The sequence below is a fragment of the Dipodomys ordii genome, unplaced genomic scaffold, assembly GCF_000151885.1.
Source record: "Dipodomys ordii isolate 6190 unplaced genomic scaffold, Dord_2.0 Scaffold7, whole genome shotgun sequence".
NCBI classification, from domain to species: Eukaryota; Metazoa; Chordata; class Mammalia; order Rodentia; family Heteromyidae; genus Dipodomys; species Dipodomys ordii.
The window spans coordinates 16,709,795-16,729,396 of NW_012267223.1; the positions used below are offsets into that span (position 1 = coordinate 16,709,795).

At 39.1% G+C, this 19,602-nt stretch overlaps 1 protein-coding gene across 1 annotated transcript in view; it reads left to right on the top strand.

Moving 5' to 3' along the window:
* Positions 1 to 19,602, top strand: part of Spag9 (sperm associated antigen 9) — a 116,492-nt gene that overhangs the window by 27,147 nt on the left and 69,743 nt on the right. Inside the window, exons 4-5 of the mRNA XM_013036727.1 lie at positions 3,759 to 3,853; positions 9,135 to 9,285. Of these exons, the coding sequence (XP_012892181.1) occupies positions 3,759 to 3,853; positions 9,135 to 9,285 (246 nt within the window). The remainder of the gene's footprint in view (positions 1 to 3,758; positions 3,854 to 9,134; positions 9,286 to 19,602) is intronic.

Here is a 19,602-nt window from a genome sequence, read left to right on the forward strand (position 1 = left end):
TACCACTTGAGCCATAGCGCCACTTCGGGCTTTTTTCTTTTTGCTTATGTGGTGCTGAGGAATTGAACCCAGGGCCTCTTGCATGCAAGGCAAGCGCTCTACCACTGAGCCACCTTCCCAGCCCCCTTAATTAACGTTTGTAATAGCAATTATTCAATTATTTAGTGTAAAATTGAGGTGTATATAAAATATATACATTCTTGAGAGATTCTAAAGTGAAATTTTATATTTTTCCTCCACACAACCATTTTGCAAACATGAGCATACGTTTCTACAGGAAAAAAAACTGACATCAACTTCATCTGAAAATATTTCTGGTTCTCCACTTTTTGGAAAGAACAGTCAGACTTGGAAGAAGGATATCAGGAAAATCATTATTATGGGATCAAAGATCTGGGCCTGTGTGTAAACATGACAACTTTCTCAGGCTGCCTGCCACACTGCTGTTTTTATAGCTTTATCCATGCCCTGAGAGGCTCTCCCTCTAGTTTGTTTCATCCAAAGTAGGTTTTTGTAACACGAAAACTTTTTTTTCTTTGTTCGTCATGGGGCTTGAACTTGGCCTGAGCACTGCCCCTGAGCTCTTCAGCTCAAGGCTACTGCTCTACCACTTGAGCCACAGGGCCACGTCTGGTTTTCTGGTGGTTAATTGGAGTCTCATGGACTTTTCCTGCCCCAACTGGCTTTGAACCTTGATCCTCAGATCTCAGCCTCCTGAGTAGCTAGGATTACAGGCATGAGTCACTGGCGCCAGGCTGAACTTCTTTTATTATTTGGTTACATTGGTTCTTTTATTTTGAAAAACAGGCTTATTTGTTTCTTTATTGTTTTTTGTTTTGTTTTGTTTTGCTAGTACCATGGCTTGAACCCAGGGATTTTGAGCTTGCTTAGTTTTCTTGTTCAAGACTGGTGCCCTATAATTTGAGCCATGTCTGCAGCCCATACTCTGAAGTTCTATTATTAAAAAATAAATTTTTATTTGTAGTTTATTTTTTCTACCTTTTTTGTACATATTAATTTAGATGTCAGGAAATGCTTTTGAGTGTGGGGTTTTCCTGTGGGAGGAAGAAAGGACAATGAGCTCATTGCCAGCTTAGAGAATACCTAAAAGGACAGATACAGCATAAGTCCGGTAATGCTTAACTGCTCAGATGATTGAGGGTGATAGATCTCAGTTGTAGCCTAGTGACAGAAAGCAATTATTAGCTTATTGGCTTGGGAAAATTATTTTAATCTGCAGCTAGGGGTTATCTCTGATGTTGTGATAATTAAATGAGCAATAGCTATAAATAGACTGGCTAAAATGGACATTGGTGCTCAGTAAATTGATAGCTGTCATTTTGTTGTTACCCTCTTCTATTGAGTGCTAGTTTAGTTTAGTCAGTAATTTCATTAATTTGGACCATTTTGAAATGTTAGAATATCATATCATTGGAAAAAGGTTTAGAATTCACTGTTTTCTAAACTTTTGTCTTATTTTGCTTTTTTCTAAATTTTAAATATTAAGCATTTAAGGCAACAGAAGATCAACCAAAATGAACTATTTTTAGGGAAACAATTCTGTATTTTATTTATAGTTACTTTTCTATATTGAGTTAATAGATTAATTACTAGAAAAGCAATCTGGGGGAAATTTCAGTTTTCTCATTTGAAATGCTTAAAGTAAAACTTATATTCTTCCATTTGAACAAATCAATTCTGTATGATTACTATGCAATATTTAAGAATTCAAATTAGCTTGTGTGTGGGGACAGAAGGGAAAAATTGGGAGAGAGCAAGAAATGTACTCTTTACCTGACTTATATAACCCCTCTGTATAACACCTTTATAATAACAATAAAACTATTTTTTTATTTTTATTATTTGGTTTTTGTCGGTCATGGGGCCTGAACTCTGGGCCTGGGCGCTGTCCCCCAGCTCTTCAGCTTAAGGCTAGCACCCTACCACTTGAGCCACAGTGCCACTTCCGGCTTTTTCTGCTTATGTGATGCTGAGGAATTGAACCCAGGACCTAATGCATGTGAGGCAAGCACTCTACCACTGAGCCACCTTCCCAGCCCCAATAAAATGATTTTTTAAGAATTCAAGTTAGAGCCGAGTGCTGGTGGCTCATGCCTGTAATCCTAGCTACTCAGGAGGCTGAGATCTGAGGTGTTGTGGCTCAAGTGGTAGAGCATTAGCCTTGAGCTGAAGAGCTCAGGGACAGTGCCTAGGCCCAGAATTCAAGACCCATGACCAAAAAAAATAAAATAAAAAGTCAAGTTAGGGTTTCTAAAAACATTATTGTGAGGTATTAGTGGCTCTTGCCTATAATCCTAGCTACTCAGGATTTTGAGATCTGAAAAGCTGTTCAAAGCTAGAACAGGCTAAGCTAGAACAGGCAGGAAAGTCCATGAGACTCTTATCTCCAATTAACCACCAAACAAAGCAGGAAGAATTGGTAGGTTTGGTCTCTTGAGACACACCTCTACTTCTAGCTTGTGTGTGTGTGTGTGTGTGTGTGTGTGTGTGTGTGTGTGTGTGTGTGTGTGTGTGTACACACACCTCTACTTCTAGTGTGTGTGTGTGTGTGTGTGTGTGTGTGTTCTTGGGCTCAAACCTGCCACATACTAGGCAGGCACACCACTGGCCCCTTTGTGATCAAAACTGGTTCACTTCCCTTTTTTTTTTTTTTTTTTTGCCAGTCCTGGGCCTGGGCACTGTCCCTGCCCTTCTTTTGCTCAAAGGGGCCATAGCACCACTTCTGGCTTTTTTGAGTAGTTTATTGGAGATAAAACTTACAGGACCAGGAATGTGGCTTAGTGGTAGTGCTTATGCATGAGGCCCTGGGTTTGATTCCTTAGTACCACATAAACAGAAAAAGCCAGAAGTGGCTCTGTGGCTCAAGTGGTAGAATACGAGGCTTGAACAAAAGCCCAGGGACAGTGCCCAGGCCTTGAGTTCAAGCCCAGGACTGGCAAAAAAAAAAATTTACATACTTTCCTGCCTAGGCTGGTTTCAGCCTCCTGAGTAGCTAGGATTATAGGCATGAGCCACTAGTACCTGAAATGTTTACATCTTTGCCATAATTTTAAATTTAGGATCCTTAAATGTGAAAATATAGATCTTATGATTTCTTATTAGTTTTTGTACTTTATATTCTTGAAGTTTTTTTACTTCCATAGTTAGCATTTTTGTCATGTTTCCTTAGCTAAAACTCAAAAAGCTTTGGTATTTTTCACTTGCATTAACTTGTTGCTATTATTATAGATGATTATGTTAAGTAATGTAAGTTAGCAAACAAAAATAATATTTTAGCCTTCTCAATTAAGTCTACAGAACAAGAAATAAACGTCGTGGTTTGAAATTAATAAGTTGAAAATAATCTTTGCTAGTCCATCTTAACATGAGAAAAAGATAAACACATTAAGAATTTGGCTTTTTCTGAAGTTTCACATTAACTTATTTCACATTTTAATAAAAAGTTTCTCAAATGCTGTTATTTTTCTCTTTATACCAATATTATTTTGGCATACACTTAACATTTTTTTTGGCTATGATAGGCAAGAAATTGGCTATTTTTATGAACATTAGCATCTTTTAAATTTTATCATTTGCATATTCCTTTACCATTAATTTTTTAATTTCTTAATAATCTACATAGGATTGAGAGTTATCTTATAAATAAGAATAATACAAAAATGTTTGGCTTATTATAATACTTTATTTTATTCCAGCCTTAAACTTTGTGTTTTATTTTTCTTTCTTTCTGAAAATAGATGATCCATAATTACATGGAGCACTTAGAAAGAACAAAACTTCATCAACTCTCAGGGAGTGATCAACTAGAGTCTACAGCTCATAGTAGAATTAGGTAAGCTTTTGTCGTATATTTTGCCTTGAGAAAAAGTGAAATAATGTCTTTTTTATTTCTGTTTCTTTTGTTCTTTAATCCTGGAACAATAGTTAGGCTGATTCAGAAAGCTCTCTCTGTGGTTGGAATGCTGTACAAGAGAAAAGCGTGGAAACATAGAAAGAAACTTCACTATTAAAAAGGCATATTGTGACCTATGCTTATATAAACAGCATATCAAAACAGTATTTTGATTGTTTTTGTTACTTAATGAAAATTAAACTAGGTATGAAATTTTCTAGTTTGTGGAAATGCAAAAATATTTTTATTTCTCCTATATTGTTGGTCCTTTCTGTTGCAAAGAGGCATGTTTGAAAGGATTAGCTAGCCATCTGTTTGGTGTAGGAGCATGAATAAATTATGTAGATCTCTAGCATTGTAGCCAATGAGCTAAGCTAGGATTCTTACTAGAGAGGAAAATAGTTAACAGGCTGCTTGTCGCTCTGGATTGCTGCATAAATGCTAGGAGCAGCAGCTCTATGGTTATGAGGTGAGGATAGCGGAATGACGTCATCGCTTGGGAGCTGCTGCAGGATGGAGTGGAAAGCTGCTGCTGATGGCATTGTTTTTGTGGCAGCAGCTGAATGACAGATCCTCACTACAAAGATATTTCTTTGGCCCCCGTGTAGGCCTCCTGGTTCGGACGTTTCACCATGCCAGCACAGCGCCATGAGTCCTGGATGCATGCTGCTGTTTGTGTTTGGCTTTGTTGGCGGGGCGGTGGTCATTAATTCTGCTATCTTAGTATCTCTCTCTGTTTTGCTGCTTGTGCACTTTTCTATTTCTACTGGTGTGCCAGCTCTGACGCAGAACCTACCAAGGATACTCAGGTACTCTAGTCTTTTGGAAGCCCCTGGGTGGCTGGTTTTAAGAAATTTTATTGCCATGGTCTGCTTTGTAACCATTTCTATTGCAGATTGAAACAATAGAAAATGGCCTGAAGCTAGAATGTCTATTACTATTTATAGTAATTTGGAGGCCACCACTTAGGAATATTGCTCTGTGTTTAGAAATTTCTGACCAAAGAAAAGGGTTTTTATATTATACAAGGTCATTGTGATCTTGTTTTAGAGATAATGTTCAAAGAGTGAACTGAGAGCCAGAGTAGAGCACCAGGTTTAAGTGTGTGCAACCTCTGGGCTTAGCTTCTGAGCATTTAGGAACAAATATCTTTTATGCTAGATAGATCTTGCAAAAAATTAGTCATAGGCCATGGATTAATTTTGTTCTAATTTTTATCCTTTGCCTGATGGAGGTTTTGCTATTAAGTTAAAATTTTACAATTTTAAAACAGCTCACAGGAAGCAAAAATTTAAATGTTTTTCTCCTAAAATAAAATATCTTTTAAAGTAAAAGAATTTCAACTTTTTAGGGCAGCAGTGCATTTCCGCACATCAAAGTTGGGAAAGCTTTGCAAAGCCTATTCACTATTGTTGGGTCAGATGTCACCCTTTCTTTTCTTTGTAGTCCTGGGTGATAAATACCCATGCCTATTTGTGGGGGTAGTCATTAATCTCTGTAGCTTTATTGCTGTTCGCTCTGCTTGTAGCTTGTAAGAGCCATCTTTTGCATTTTAGAGGCTTACAGTTTGGGCTTTTAATGTTTTGTAATATATCAAACTCAAAGTATCTGGTTTGTTCAGATTTCTGTTTTGTACATGATTTTAAAAGAAGGTTCAGAATACATAGTTTTTATTATTTAAACAGTTACAAAATATGTAAATACTAATTGTGGACTTAGATAAATTAAGAACAATTCAAGTAGTTAGGTCCTTCAATGTGTTCCTTTTCTTTTGTAGGCCAGTTCATATTCAATTTTAATTAAAGACACAAATTAGATTTCATCTACAGTCTTAACTAAGTGTTGAATTATGTATAAATGTGTGTATTATCTATTTATTTAGAGATAGTATATGGAGCTCAGCCTAGCCTAGAACTCTAAGTAGTGCCCAGGCTAGCCCCCAAATTCCTAGTTCTCTTGTCTATACATACACCACTATGCCTAGCTCCTTCCTGATTAACTCAGGAACGGCTCTAATTACTTGTATGTATTATTAGTACAAAAGATTTGCATATAGATCTGTATATTGAGGCTTTAAGGAACTAAAAAATATATAGACTCAAGAAAAAAATTATTATTATTATCATTATTTGTTGTTGTTGTTGGCCATGGAGCTTGAACTCAGGGCCTGGGCAAATTTTTTTGTGTGTGTGTGATCAGTTGTGGGGCTTGAACTCTGGGCCTGGGCTCTGTCCCTCAGCTCTTCAGCTCAAGGCTAGCACTCTACTACTTGAGCTACAGGGCCACTTGCGGTTTTCTGGTGGTTTATTGGAGATAAGAGTTTCATGGACTTTCCCTCCTGGGCTGGCTTTGAATCGTGATCCTCAGATCTCAGCTTCCTGAGTAGCTAAGATTATAGGCATGAGCCACTGGCGCCCTGCAAGACCTTTCTTAGCAATTCTTTTTTTTCCCCCTTTGGGTCAGTCATGGGGTTTGAACTCAGGGCTTGCGCACTGTCCTGGAGCTCTTTTGCTTAAGACTAGTGCCCTATCACTTTGAGCCACAGAGCCACTGACCTTTCTTTCTTGAGTGGGTTTTTACTCAAGGTTGGTCTGGTGAGTGACACCTTCACTTTTTGCAAGTTAGTTGGAGATAAGAGTCTCATAGATTTGTCTACCTGAGTTGAGTTTGAATTGTAAACCTCAGAACTCAGTCCCCTGAGTAGCTAGGATTACAAGTATAAGCTACTGGCACCCAGCATAAAATTATTAAACTAAGATTAATGTTGTCTTAAGATCCATTTGAGAAGGCAGTGCCAGGAAGTGGGTAAGAGGGGGTTTGGAGTTGGACTGCTCTGCCCCTGGGGAGCAGTATTTGGACCTTTGGCAATTTACGCTCTCTGTGCTTGACTTTTTTCCTCTGAAGGATCATTTTAAAAAGGCAGGGATGGCACCCAGGACCTGAGTTCAAGCCCCATGACTGATTCCCCCCCTTATCCTCCCCAAAAGTGAGATTAGATTTGCATTTAATTAATATATATATATATATATATATATATATATATATAAAGTAAATTGCACAATCATATTGATTTCATAGTCACTTTTTTTTTTTTTAACCAGAGCTGACTTTTTATTTTTGTTTTTGATCCTATGTAGGGCTTGAACTCAATTCAGGGCCTGGGCGCTGTCCCAGAGTTTTTGCTCAAGTCTCCTGCTCCACCACTTTAAGCTACAGCTCCACTTCTGGTTTTTAGGTAGTTAATTTGAGATAAGAGTTTCACAGACTTTACTGCCTGGGCTGGCTTCAAACCTTGATCTTTCAGATCTCAGCCTCCTGAGTAGCTAGGTTTATAGGTGGAGCCACAAGGACCTTGCTAGAGTTGGCTTTTAATCCTGGCCAGTTACTATTACTTAAACTCTTTGAGCATAATTAGTTCTACTCTGAAAACCAGAAAAGTAATCCCAATGTTCTGGTATGGATTAAAAGAGATAAGTTAATAACTTATCTGGATCAGTACCTGAACACCTGGTGAGTGTTCAACAAATGCATCCTTTAAAAAAGTAGACATATCTATGAAGTATGTATGTATGTATGTATTTTACTGTGCCAGTCCCAGGACTTGAACTCTGGGCCTGGGTGCTGTCCTTGAACTTTTGTGCCCAAGGGTAGCCCCCTACCATATGAACCACATCTTCACTTCCAGCTTTTTGGTGGTTAATTGGAAACAGTTGATGATAGCTTTGTTTTTATATATATTAGGCAGTAGTATTACTAGAGAGTGATAGCGAGTGTTTCAGTCTTGGGGTATAAATCTGCCTGTTGGTATTTTTCTACAGATCTCTCTCTCTCTCTCTCTCTCTGGTTATTTTTGTGACAATTAAATACATGCAGTAGCAAAAATGTCTACCAATTTAGTATAGCACTACAGTTTTCTTCTAAGTGTTTCTTTTTAAAAGTAAAATTCTGTTGAATTTGCATAATTACATGCCTTTTTTCCCTCTCCTCAACTCATATGTGTAATTTATTAACACAATAACAAGAGGAGTATATGGCAGTACACTTTTTTTCCAGAGAGTAATGAAAAGCATTATTGGCCTTATTGTCAGACCGTTAATTCGTATCTGAAGAGAAGTCAGTTGTGGGGATTGAACTTGGGGCTTGGTGCTATCCCCAAGGCTTATTGCTCAAGTCTAATAATCTACCATTTTGAGTCATAATACCCCTTCTGGTTTTCTGGTGGTTAATTGGAGATAAATGTCTCATATACTTTCCTGCCCAGGCTGGCTTTGAGATCTTCAGATCTCAACCTCCTGAATAGCATGAGCCACTGGCACTGGCTCTACTTGTATTTTGAACTGCAGATTTAGTAGGAAAGTTAGGCCTGAATTTATACCTTCAACCATTTAAAGCATTTTTGGGGGGGGGGCGGTCATGGGGCTTGAACTCTGGGCTTGGGCACTGTTCCTGCGCTCTTCAGCTCAAGGCGAGCGCTCTACTGCTTGAGCCACAGCGCCACTTCCAGTTTTCTAGTGGTTTATTGGAGATAAGAGTATCAAGGGCTTTACTGCCCTGGTTGGCTTTGAACCTTGATCCTCAGATTTCAGCCTCCTGAGTAGCTAGGATTATAGGCATGAGCCACCGGCACCTGTATTTTGAATTGTAGATTTAGTAGGAAAGTTAGGCCTGAATTTATACCTCCAACCATTTAAAGCTTTTTTTTTTTTTGGGTCTAGTCGTGGGGCCTGAACTCTGGGCCTGGGTGCTGTCCCTCAGCTCTTCAGCTCAAGGCTAGCACTCTACCACTTGAGCCACAGCGCCACTTCTGACTTTTTTCTTTTTGCTTATGTGGTACTGAGGAATCAAACCCAGGGCCTCATGCATGCAATGGCAAGCGCTCTACCACTGAGCCACCTTCCCAGCCCTAGGCAGGGCTCCTTTAAAGGAAAAGGCTGCAGTTGCATCATAGCACTTCAAGTGAAACTAAGCTAGACCATTGACTACATCCAGGGGAAGAGTTATCAGTAACTTAACCATATTTCCTAAACTTTCTTGACATTTTTCTAAATTAATTTCTGAGGCTAATTTAAATTTCGTAGACTTTTCTTTGGCAAGTTCACTTACTCAGCTGGACAGAAAGACAGTATGACTTAAGAATCACTGTTTATTACAAAATTGTGACAATCCGATGGCAAAATAAAAATAAATGAATGTTTAATTTTTTTTTCTCCTCTTCAAATAGAAAAGAACGCCCTATATCATTAGGGATTTTCCCATTACCTGCTGGAGATGGATTGCTTACACCTGACACTCAGAAAGGCGGTGAGACCCCAGGATCAGAGCAGTGGAAATTTCAGGAATTAAGTCAACCACGTTCCCATACCAGTCTGAAGGTAAGCTTTATTCTGTTGAAGTTGCCAGGTTGCATTTTATAAAATTTTAATCAAAATAGAAGTAACAGGTAACCAGAGTATAATAATAGTTTATATGCATTTTATCTTGTAAAATTGATACCTTTTTTAAAAAAAATGGGAAATGAGCTTTTCTATGTACGTATAAGTTTTTAGTATTCTGTTATATAGGAAAACAAAATGAAGCATTGTTACATCTTGCTTGGCATACTAACGATGGAAATTAATTTCTAGTTTATTTAAACTACATAATATGAATGTAGAGAATTATGTTGTAAGTCAACATAATTATATTGTATGTTTCTTTGTTTACATATCAGGGAATCAGACCAGGACTTTATTCATGTTCTCTATCACTGAATTACATCCCTAAGAGTGAAGATACACTAATAATTCACTTTTTAAGTCTTTGCTAGAGGCTAGGGGCTCACATTTTTCATCCTAGCTACTCAAGAGACTGAGATCTAAGGATCCTGGTTAGAAGCCAGCCCAGGCAGGAAAGTCCATGAGACTCTTATCTCCAATTAACCACAAAAAGCCAGAAGTAGAGCTGTGGCTCAAGTAGTAGAGCCCTAGCCTTGAGCATAAAAGCTTAGGGACAGTGCTTAGGCCCAGAGTTCAAGCCTCAGGACTGGCAAAAACAAAAAAAAAACAAAACCTTTTTATTTTAAATTAGAAAGGTGTCCTATTCTTTGATACCAATTGCTGTGGAAGCTAGGGCAGGATGGTTGCTTGAGCCTAGGAGTTTGAGACTAGCCTGGGCAATATACCAAGACCCTACCTCAAAAACATAACTTTAAAGTTATGCTCTGTATGAATATGTTTAAAGATTGATTATAAAAAAGAAGCCTTGTTATATTATAAAATCTACCCTGGGAAGTTGGCTCAGTGGTAGAATGTTTGCTTTGCATGCATGAGGCCCTGGGTTTGATTCCTCAGCACCACATAAACAGAAAAAGCTGGAAGTGGCACTGTGACTCAAGTGGGAGAAGTGCTAGCCTTGAGCTGAAGAGCTGAGCAACAACACCCAGGTCCAGAGTTCAAGCCCCATGACCAACAACAACAACAAAAATCTACCCTGTCATAAAACTTATAGGCCATCTGTTAGGATACGAAAGTACTTCATTTAAACACTATCTCTTTTTTCATATTTTTCTTCATAATACATACATGGTCTTAGAATGTAGAGATAGTTCTTACTATCTCCTAATATCTTTCCATTTATTTATTTGCCTTGTTTCTTTTTCACACTGAGAAGATAAATTCCAGGAGATGGAGATGTATTTCTTTTGTGTTTCCAGCACATAGAAAAGTGTACAGCATATTGTAGGTATTCAAAATAAGATTTTTTTGAATGAATTATCTGTTTTAGATGTTACATTTTTTATTTTTGGCAGTACTGTGGGTTGAACTAAGGGACTCTTGCTTACTAAGAAGCCACTCTACCTCGTTTGTCTTTATTTTTTGGATAGGGGCTTGCTGATTGTTTTGCTTGTTTGTTTTTTAATACCACCAGGACCAGCCTCAGGCCACAGTTATCCTCCCTATCCTTTTTGTGCCACTGAGCCTGGCTTATTTGTTGAGATGAGCATCTTACTAACTTTTGCCCATACTTGGAAACATAATGGTTCTGATCTCTGCCTTATGAGTAGTTAGGATTATGGTATGAACTACTATGCTGAGTCTATAGCATTTTTAACAATAAGATCCCTTGGGGTTGAGAAGGTGGCTCAGTGGTAGAGCGCTTGTCTTGCATGCATGAAGCCCTGGGTTCGATTCCTCAGTTCCACATAAACAGGAAAAAAAAAAAAGGCAGAAATGGAGCTGCGGCTCAAGTGGTAGTATGCTAGCCTTGAACAAAAGAAGCTCAGGGACAGTACCCAGGCCCTGAGTTCAAGCCCCAAGACTGGCCAAAAAAAAAAAAAAAAATCTATTCCTTTTCCCTGCATCTTGTTCAGTTTGGTAGATGTTAATCATGTTCAGTATTAGTTTATGCTCATTCTTTTTTTTTTTTTTTTAAATCTGGTCGTGGGGCCTGAACTCTGGGCTTGGACGCTATCCCTCAGCTCTTCAGCTCAAGGCTAGCACTCTACCACTTGAGCCACAGCGCCACTTCCGACTTTTTTTTTCTGTTTATGTGGTGCTGAGGAATCGAACCCAGGGCCTCATGCATGCAAGGCAAGCACTCTACCACTGAGCCACCTTCCCAGCCCCCTCTCACTCATTTTTTACTCCAATGGCCACAGTTGATTTTTTTTTTAAGCTTGCATGTAGAGGGTTTTTCAAAACACTCATCCCTTTTCCCAAAACAAAAGGAATACTTCATTAATATCAAAAAGGTATATAATATGGGAGCTATATTTTAATTATTACCTAAAAATGTACCAAAGACAAAATTATTGGCTGAGCATCATTGGTTCACACCAGTAATCCTAGCTACTTGGAGACAGAATCTCCTAGTTTGAGGGCAGCCCAGGTAGAGAAGTTTGAGAAATTCCTTAACCAATAATTGGGCATAATAGTATGTGCCTATCGTCCCAAGCTATATAAAAGACAGAATGGGAACATCCTGTTTCTACACCTGTCCTCACAGAAAAGTCTGCATGACTCCATCTCAGCCAGACTCAGTCATATACTCTGGTCATCACAGCAAAAATTGGAAGTCTAAAGTAGTGTAATCAATGCTCAGACAAATTCCTGGAAGGAATGTATCTCAAAAATAACCAGTGAAAAACTGGGCTAGATGTGTGACTAAGCAGTAGAGCAGCACTTGCCTAGCAAGTGCAAGGCTCTGAGTTTAAACTCAAGTACCATCCAAACAAAAATAAATTAGATTGTAAGAGAGAGACAGATTATTCTAATTCTCTTTGTTATTTAATCCAGTGACAAGCTGTGGCAGAACTTTACTGGCAGGTTATAAACCAATTAGGAAATGATTAATGGGGATTTAAACCGAAGGACCTTTTGTGTCCTGACTGAAAATAGTAAGACCAGTACCCCCCAGAAAGTTTCCAAATCAGCCTACACACCCACACAAACATACTTGGTCTAAACATGGAACCACTAAAAAAGCTAAAGACTCAATCGATTACAATTGTCAAGAATGAAGTGGTATATTACAAAATGTGAAATGTCTGATAATTAGAAATAATTTTATTATTTAGTGAAGCCCTTATAAAGAATCAGATGTCATTCTCTGACTTTATCAAGGGCCGCAATCACAGATTGAGTTCCTTTATGGACCAGAAGGCATGTCTTTCATCTTGGTTTCCATGTGAGATAGGAATTGGAGTAGAGTTATAATTGAAAATACCCTATAACTTTCATTTCTCCTGAGAACTTTGAGATGACCTCTATTTCCTTATTTTTATTATGTACTTCATGCTTTGATTTCAGTATGAAAAAATTGATGACTAACATGAATTTTGCTAGCATAGTTTTTCTCCAAAGTTAGGTTAAAATGAAAATGTTCTATGATAAAAATCACATAATGGGTTATAATCAGAGGACTTGGGGTCAACAAACAGTAAACCTTGTGGCCAAAGAGTAGTAAGGACATTTGCCAATGATTACAAAGTTACCAACTTTGTTACTATATGGGAAATTTCCCACTGAGGTTATAAATCATTGTGCAGATTTTCTAAGAATGATATACTTAGAAAACTGTAAATTCCCTGAAAGTTGTTATATATTCTTTTTCAAGCTTACTTTTATTACCTTTAAATAGTTGTAGTACATTCTTTCTTTCTTTTTTTGGGGGGGGTCTGGTCGTGGGGCCTGAACTCTGGGCCTGGGTGCTGTCCCTCAGATCTTCAGCCCAAGGCTGTTTATGTGGTGCTGAGGACTCGAACGCAGGGCCTCAAGCATGCAAGGCAAGTGCTCTACCACTGAGCCACCTTCCCAGCCATAGTACATTATTTCTTACCGTAGTCTTATCTCAGTGGAGCTAGACAAACAAGCACACAAATGGTAAAATCATAGGATTTTAAGTTTTGCTAAGTGCTGTGAAAGCAAGCTTAGGCTGGAGTTGTGGCTCAAGTGGTAGAGTACCTGCCTAGAAAACTCAAGTCCTGAGCTCAAACCCTACTTCCTCCAGAATTAAAAAAAAAAAAACAAAAGAAGTGAAGTGCACAGGATCAGTAAAAGATAGAAGTATGAAATGTACAGTGAAACCCTTAATTTGTACAGGTAGTATGTGGCTAGTAACATAATAAAGAGAGAAGAAAAAGAAAAGTTAAACTAAAAAGTAATTAATGGGGAAAGGTACTTATTTTGTGATTGCAGATTTTTGGAAAGGTCTAGAGGGATCGAGGGGAGGTAGCTATGCCAGGAAGATGAGACATAGCAACTGTACAGGCGCTGAGGTGGGGCCACATTAGGCATTGTTAAGGAGCGGGTTTCCTCTTTATCCCTATTCCTCTTAGACTTTCTTACCTGTTGTATCAACTTTCCTTTGGTCAAAATTACCAAAAAACATCTTTTCCAGACCTGGCAGAAAATGTTTTGTTCTCACTTTGCCTTTTAGAAGTATTTGACCAATGTGAGTACATTCTACTTCTTGAAATAATTTCTTTCACTTTACTTCTAAGATTTCTCCCTCCCTCCCCCAAACACTTGACTTTCTTCACCAGTCCTTCTTGCCTATTGGTTTTGCTTCAACTTTTGGTCCTCTAAATGTTGGAGAACCAGGCCATTTTTGTTTTTTTTTTTTTTTTAAACCAGGCCTTTTCTTTTCTTTTGGGTCCAGTCGTGGGGCCTGAACTCTGGGCCTGGGCACTGTCCCTCAGTTCTTCAGCTCAAGGCTAGCACTCTACCACTTGAGCCACAGCACCACTTCCAGCTTTTATCTTTTTGCTTATGTGGTGCTGGGGAATCGAACCCAGGGCCTCATGCATGCAAGGCAAGCACTCTACCACTGAGCCACCTCCCCAGCCCCCAGGCCTTTTCTTAATCTCGTTAGATCTGTGTCTATAAAACTCATACATATTGCTGTTGACAAGTTTCAGTATCTTTGACTTCTTTGATTTTGACTTATTCCCTGAATTTTTTTTTTTTTTTTTTTTTTGTCGGTCATGGGGCTTGAACTCTGGGCCTGGGCACTGTCCCTCAGCTCTTCAGCTCAAGGCGAGCGCTCTACCACTTGAGCTACAGCGCCACTTCTGGTTTTCTGGTGGTTTATTGGAGATGGGAGTCTCACGGTCTTTCCTGCCCGGGCTGGCTTTGAACCTCGATCCTCAGATCTCAGCCTCCTGAGTAGCTAGGATTACAGGCGTGAGCCACCAGCGCCCAGCTTTATTCCCTGAATTTTTATTTATTTATTTATGTATTGGATCTGGTCGTGGGGCCTGAACTCTGGGCCTGAGCGCTGTCCTTCAGCTCTTCAGCTCAAGGCCAGTGCTCTACCACTTGAGCCACAGCGCCACTTCCGGCTTTTTTCTTTTTTCTTATGTGGTGCTGAGGAATCGAACCCAGGGCCTCATGCATGCAAGGCAAGCGCTCTACCACTGAGCCACCTTCCCAGCCCATCTTCCCTGAATTTTTAACCTATATACCCAGTTGCTTTTCTTTCTAGTTTCTGCACACAGAAGTTTTACCTTGACTGATTATCACCATGAAATATACCCCCTTTCACAGCCAATCCAAACAACACAGTTTACAACGAAGCCTCATCTGAAACTTTTTTTTTTTAAACAGAATCTTACTGTGTAACTTTGTCCTCAAATTTTTGATCTTCATGCCTCCACTTCCCAACTGCTAGCATAGCAGCCACATGCCACCATATTTGGTTCTGGAACCCTACTGATAATCCTTAAATGGAGTTTAGAGATTATTTCAAGACCAAAAGAGAATTTTAGGGTGGGGGGGGAGGTGAGGGGATGGGATAGGGGAACAGTACTGGCGCTTTAACTGTGGGCCTGGGTGCCATTCCTGTGCTTTTTTACTCTGCCACTTTGAGCTACACCTTCACTTCTAGCTTTTTGGTGGCTAATTAGAGAAAGATTTTCACACACTTTCCTGCCCTGGGTTTGTTTTGAAACATGAAACTCAAATCTCTGCCTCCTGAGTATCTAGGATTACAGGCGTGGGCCATCAGCCCAGCCGAGTAAAGGGATTTTACATGGCATCATTACCCAAGATTTTGTATGGAGGACTTATAAAAGACTTTGTTTTTTGGTGGTTTTTTTTTTTAAAGGAAGCCAAATGAATAAAGCTGTTCTGTTAAAAATGAGTTTAAAAGTGCCCAGTGTAGTTGAGTGCCAGTGTCTCACACCTGTAATCCTAGCTCCTCAGGAGGCAGAAATCTGTGGATTAAAGTTTGAAGCCAGCCAGCCTGGGCAGGAAAGTTGGTGAGCATCTTATCTCCAATTAACCACTAGAAAACTGGAAGTGATGCTGTGATGCAAAGTGGTAGATTTCTTGCCTTGAGCAGAAAAGCTCAGAGCCCAGGCCCTGAGTTCAAACCCCATGATCAACAAAAAAGAAAAAAAAGTGCTAAATATAGGGCAAACATATTAATGCAAATTTTTTCATCTAATTGATTTTGTTCATGAACAAGTTACAAATAAAGTAGGAAATGGAGAGCAGAAGGTCAAGTCTAATGAAGACTTTCTTAAAATAGTGAAGAAACTTTCCCTTTACTTTAAAGCTCTAATTAATGGTATAATATGGTCTTATTTTCTCTTCCTCTTTTCTTTCTGCAAGATTTAGTTCCAGAATGACTGTGTAGGTCTAAGCAAGATTAGTATCCAATAGATATGAATCTATTAGTGGGACATAACTGGAGTTAAGGATCCTAGCCCAAGTAATGTTAGAAGAGTTTCCATGTGAGAATAGCCTAGTGTGGAAAGTCTGGGTCCTCACAGTGAACATCCTTGCAGAAGGCATGCTGGCTGTCAGATCCTAAGCAGAATAGGGAGGCCCTTCCTAAGGAGGAGTGTTAGGCATCGGGTGTTAGAGGCTAAGGGATAGGGTGTCAGAGGAAAGCAGTGTCTGTTTGTGTTGGAGGATAGTGAGGAGAAGCACTAGAATTGAGATGTAAAAGGGTGCATGGGAAGAAAAGGGCATTGGCAACAGCTGTAACAGAGAAGACCCTTAGGAGATTTTAGCTCTGTCAGGCAAGGGATGAGTTTTCAAATAGAAGGAATTGTCAGCAGTCATCTGGTGTAGTGAAGTCAAGTAGAATGAGGACTGAATTTGTAAGTTTGTGGGGGTGGATATATATATATATATATATATATATTTGGCGGTCGTGGTGCTTGAACTCTGGGCTTGGGTGCTATCCCTCAGCTCTTCAGCTCAAGGCTAGCACTCTACCACTTGAGCCACAGCGCCACTTCCGACTTTTTTTTTCTGTTTATGTGGTGCTGAGGAATCGAACCCAGGGCCTCATGCATGCAAGGCAAGCACTCTACCACTGAGCCACCTTCCCAGCCCCCTCTCACTCATTTTTTACTCCAATGGCCACAGTTGATTTTTTTTTTAAGCTTGCATGTAGAGGGTTTTTCAAAACACTCATCCCTTTTCCCAAAACAAAAGGAATACTTCATTAATATCAAAAAGGTATATAATATGGGAGCTATATTTTAATTATTACCTAAAAATGTACCAAAGACAAAATTATTGGCTGAGCATCATTGGTTCACACCAGTAATCCTAGCTACTTGGAGACAGAATCTCCTAGTTTGAGGGCAGCCCAGGTAGAGAAGTTTGAGAAATTCCTTAACCAATAATTGGGCATAATAGTATGTGCCTATCGTCCCAAGCTATATAAAAGACAGAATGGGAACATCCTGTTTCTACACCTGTCCTCACAGAAAAGTCTGCATGACTCCATCTCAGCCAGACTCAGTCATATACTCTGGTCATCACAGCAAAAATTGGAAGTCTAAAGTAGTGTAATCAATGCTCAGACAAATTCCTGGAAGGAATGTATCTCAAAAATAACCAGTGAAAAACTGGGCTAGATGTGTGACTAAGCAGTAGAGCAGCACTTGCCTAGCAAGTGCAAGGCTCTGAGTTTAAACTCAAGTACCATCCAAACAAAAATAAATTAGATTGTAAGAGAGAGACAGATTATTCTAATTCTCTTTGTTATTTAATCCAGTGACAAGCTGTGGCAGAACTTTACTGGCAGGTTATAAACCAATTAGGAAATGATTAATGGGGATTTAAACCGAAGGACCTTTTGTGTCCTGACTGAAAATAGTAAGACCAGTACCCCCCAGAAAGTTTCCAAATCAGCCTACACACCCACACAAACATACTTGGTCTAAACATGGAACCACTAAAAAAGCTAAAGACTCAATCGATTACAATTGTCAAGAATGAAGTGGTATATTACAAAATGTGAAATGTCTGATAATTAGAAATAATTTTATTATTTAGTGAAGCCCTTATAAAGAATCAGATGTCATTCTCTGACTTTATCAAGGGCCGCAATCACAGATTGAGTTCCTTTATGGACCAGAAGGCATGTCTTTCATCTTGGTTTCCATGTGAGATAGGAATTGGAGTAGAGTTATAATTGAAAATACCCTATAACTTTCATTTCTCCTGAGAACTTTGAGATGACCTCTATTTCCTTATTTTTATTATGTACTTCATGCTTTGATTTCAGTATGAAAAAATTGATGACTAACATGAATTTTGCTAGCATAGTTTTTCTCCAAAGTTAGGTTAAAATGAAAATGTTCTATGATAAAAATCACATAATGGGTTATAATCAGAGGACTTGGGGTCAACAAACAGTAAACCTTGTGGCCAAAGAGTAGTAAGGACATTTGCCAATGATTACAAAGTTACCAACTTTGTTACTATATGGGAAATTTCCCACTGAGGTTATAAATCATTGTGCAGATTTTCTAAGAATGATATACTTAGAAAACTGTAAATTCCCTGAAAGTTGTTATATATTCTTTTTCAAGCTTACTTTTATTACCTTTAAATAGTTGTAGTACATTCTTTCTTTCTTTTTTTGGGGGGGGTCTGGTCGTGGGGCCTGAACTCTGGGCCTGGGTGCTGTCCCTCAGATCTTCAGCCCAAGGCTGTTTATGTGGTGCTGAGGACTCGAACGCAGGGCCTCAAGCATGCAAGGCAAGTGCTCTACCACTGAGCCACCTTCCCAGCCATAGTACATTATTTCTTACCGTAGTCTTATCTCAGTGGAGCTAGACAAACAAGCACACAAATGGTAAAATCATAGGATTTTAAGTTTTGCTAAGTGCTGTGAAAGCAAGCTTAGGCTGGAGTTGTGGCTCAAGTGGTAGAGTACCTGCCTAGAAAACTCAAGTCCTGAGCTCAAACCCTACTTCCTCCAGAATTAAAAAAAAAAAAACAAAAGAAGTGAAGTGCACAGGATCAGTAAAAGATAGAAGTATGAAATGTACAGTGAAACCCTTAATTTGTACAGGTAGTATGTGGCTAGTAACATAATAAAGAGAGAAGAAAAAGAAAAGTTAAACTAAAAAGTAATTAATGGGGAAAGGTACTTATTTTGTGATTGCAGATTTTTGGAAAGGTCTAGAGGGATCGAGGGGAGGTAGCTATGCCAGGAAGATGAGACATAGCAACTGTACAGGCGCTGAGGTGGGGCCACATTAGGCATTGTTAAGGAGCGGGTTTCCTCTTTATCCCTATTCCTCTTAGACTTTCTTACCTGTTGTATCAACTTTCCTTTGGTCAAAATTACCAAAAAACATCTTTTCCAGACCTGGCAGAAAATGTTTTGTTCTCACTTTGCCTTTTAGAAGTATTTGACCAATGTGAGTACATTCTACTTCTTGAAATAATTTCTTTCACTTTACTTCTAAGATTTCTCCCTCCCTCCCCCAAACACTTGACTTTCTTCACCAGTCCTTCTTGCCTATTGGTTTTGCTTCAACTTTTGGTCCTCTAAATGTTGGAGAACCAGGCCATTTTTGTTTTTTTTTTTTTTTTAAACCAGGCCTTTTCTTTTCTTTTGGGTCCAGTCGTGGGGCCTGAACTCTGGGCCTGGGCACTGTCCCTCAGTTCTTCAGCTCAAGGCTAGCACTCTACCACTTGAGCCACAGCACCACTTCCAGCTTTTATCTTTTTGCTTATGTGGTGCTGGGGAATCGAACCCAGGGCCTCATGCATGCAAGGCAAGCACTCTACCACTGAGCCACCTCCCCAGCCCCCAGGCCTTTTCTTAATCTCGTTAGATCTGTGTCTATAAAACTCATACATATTGCTGTTGACAAGTTTCAGTATCTTTGACTTCTTTGATTTTGACTTATTCCCTGAATTTTTTTTTTTTTTTTTTTTTTGTCGGTCATGGGG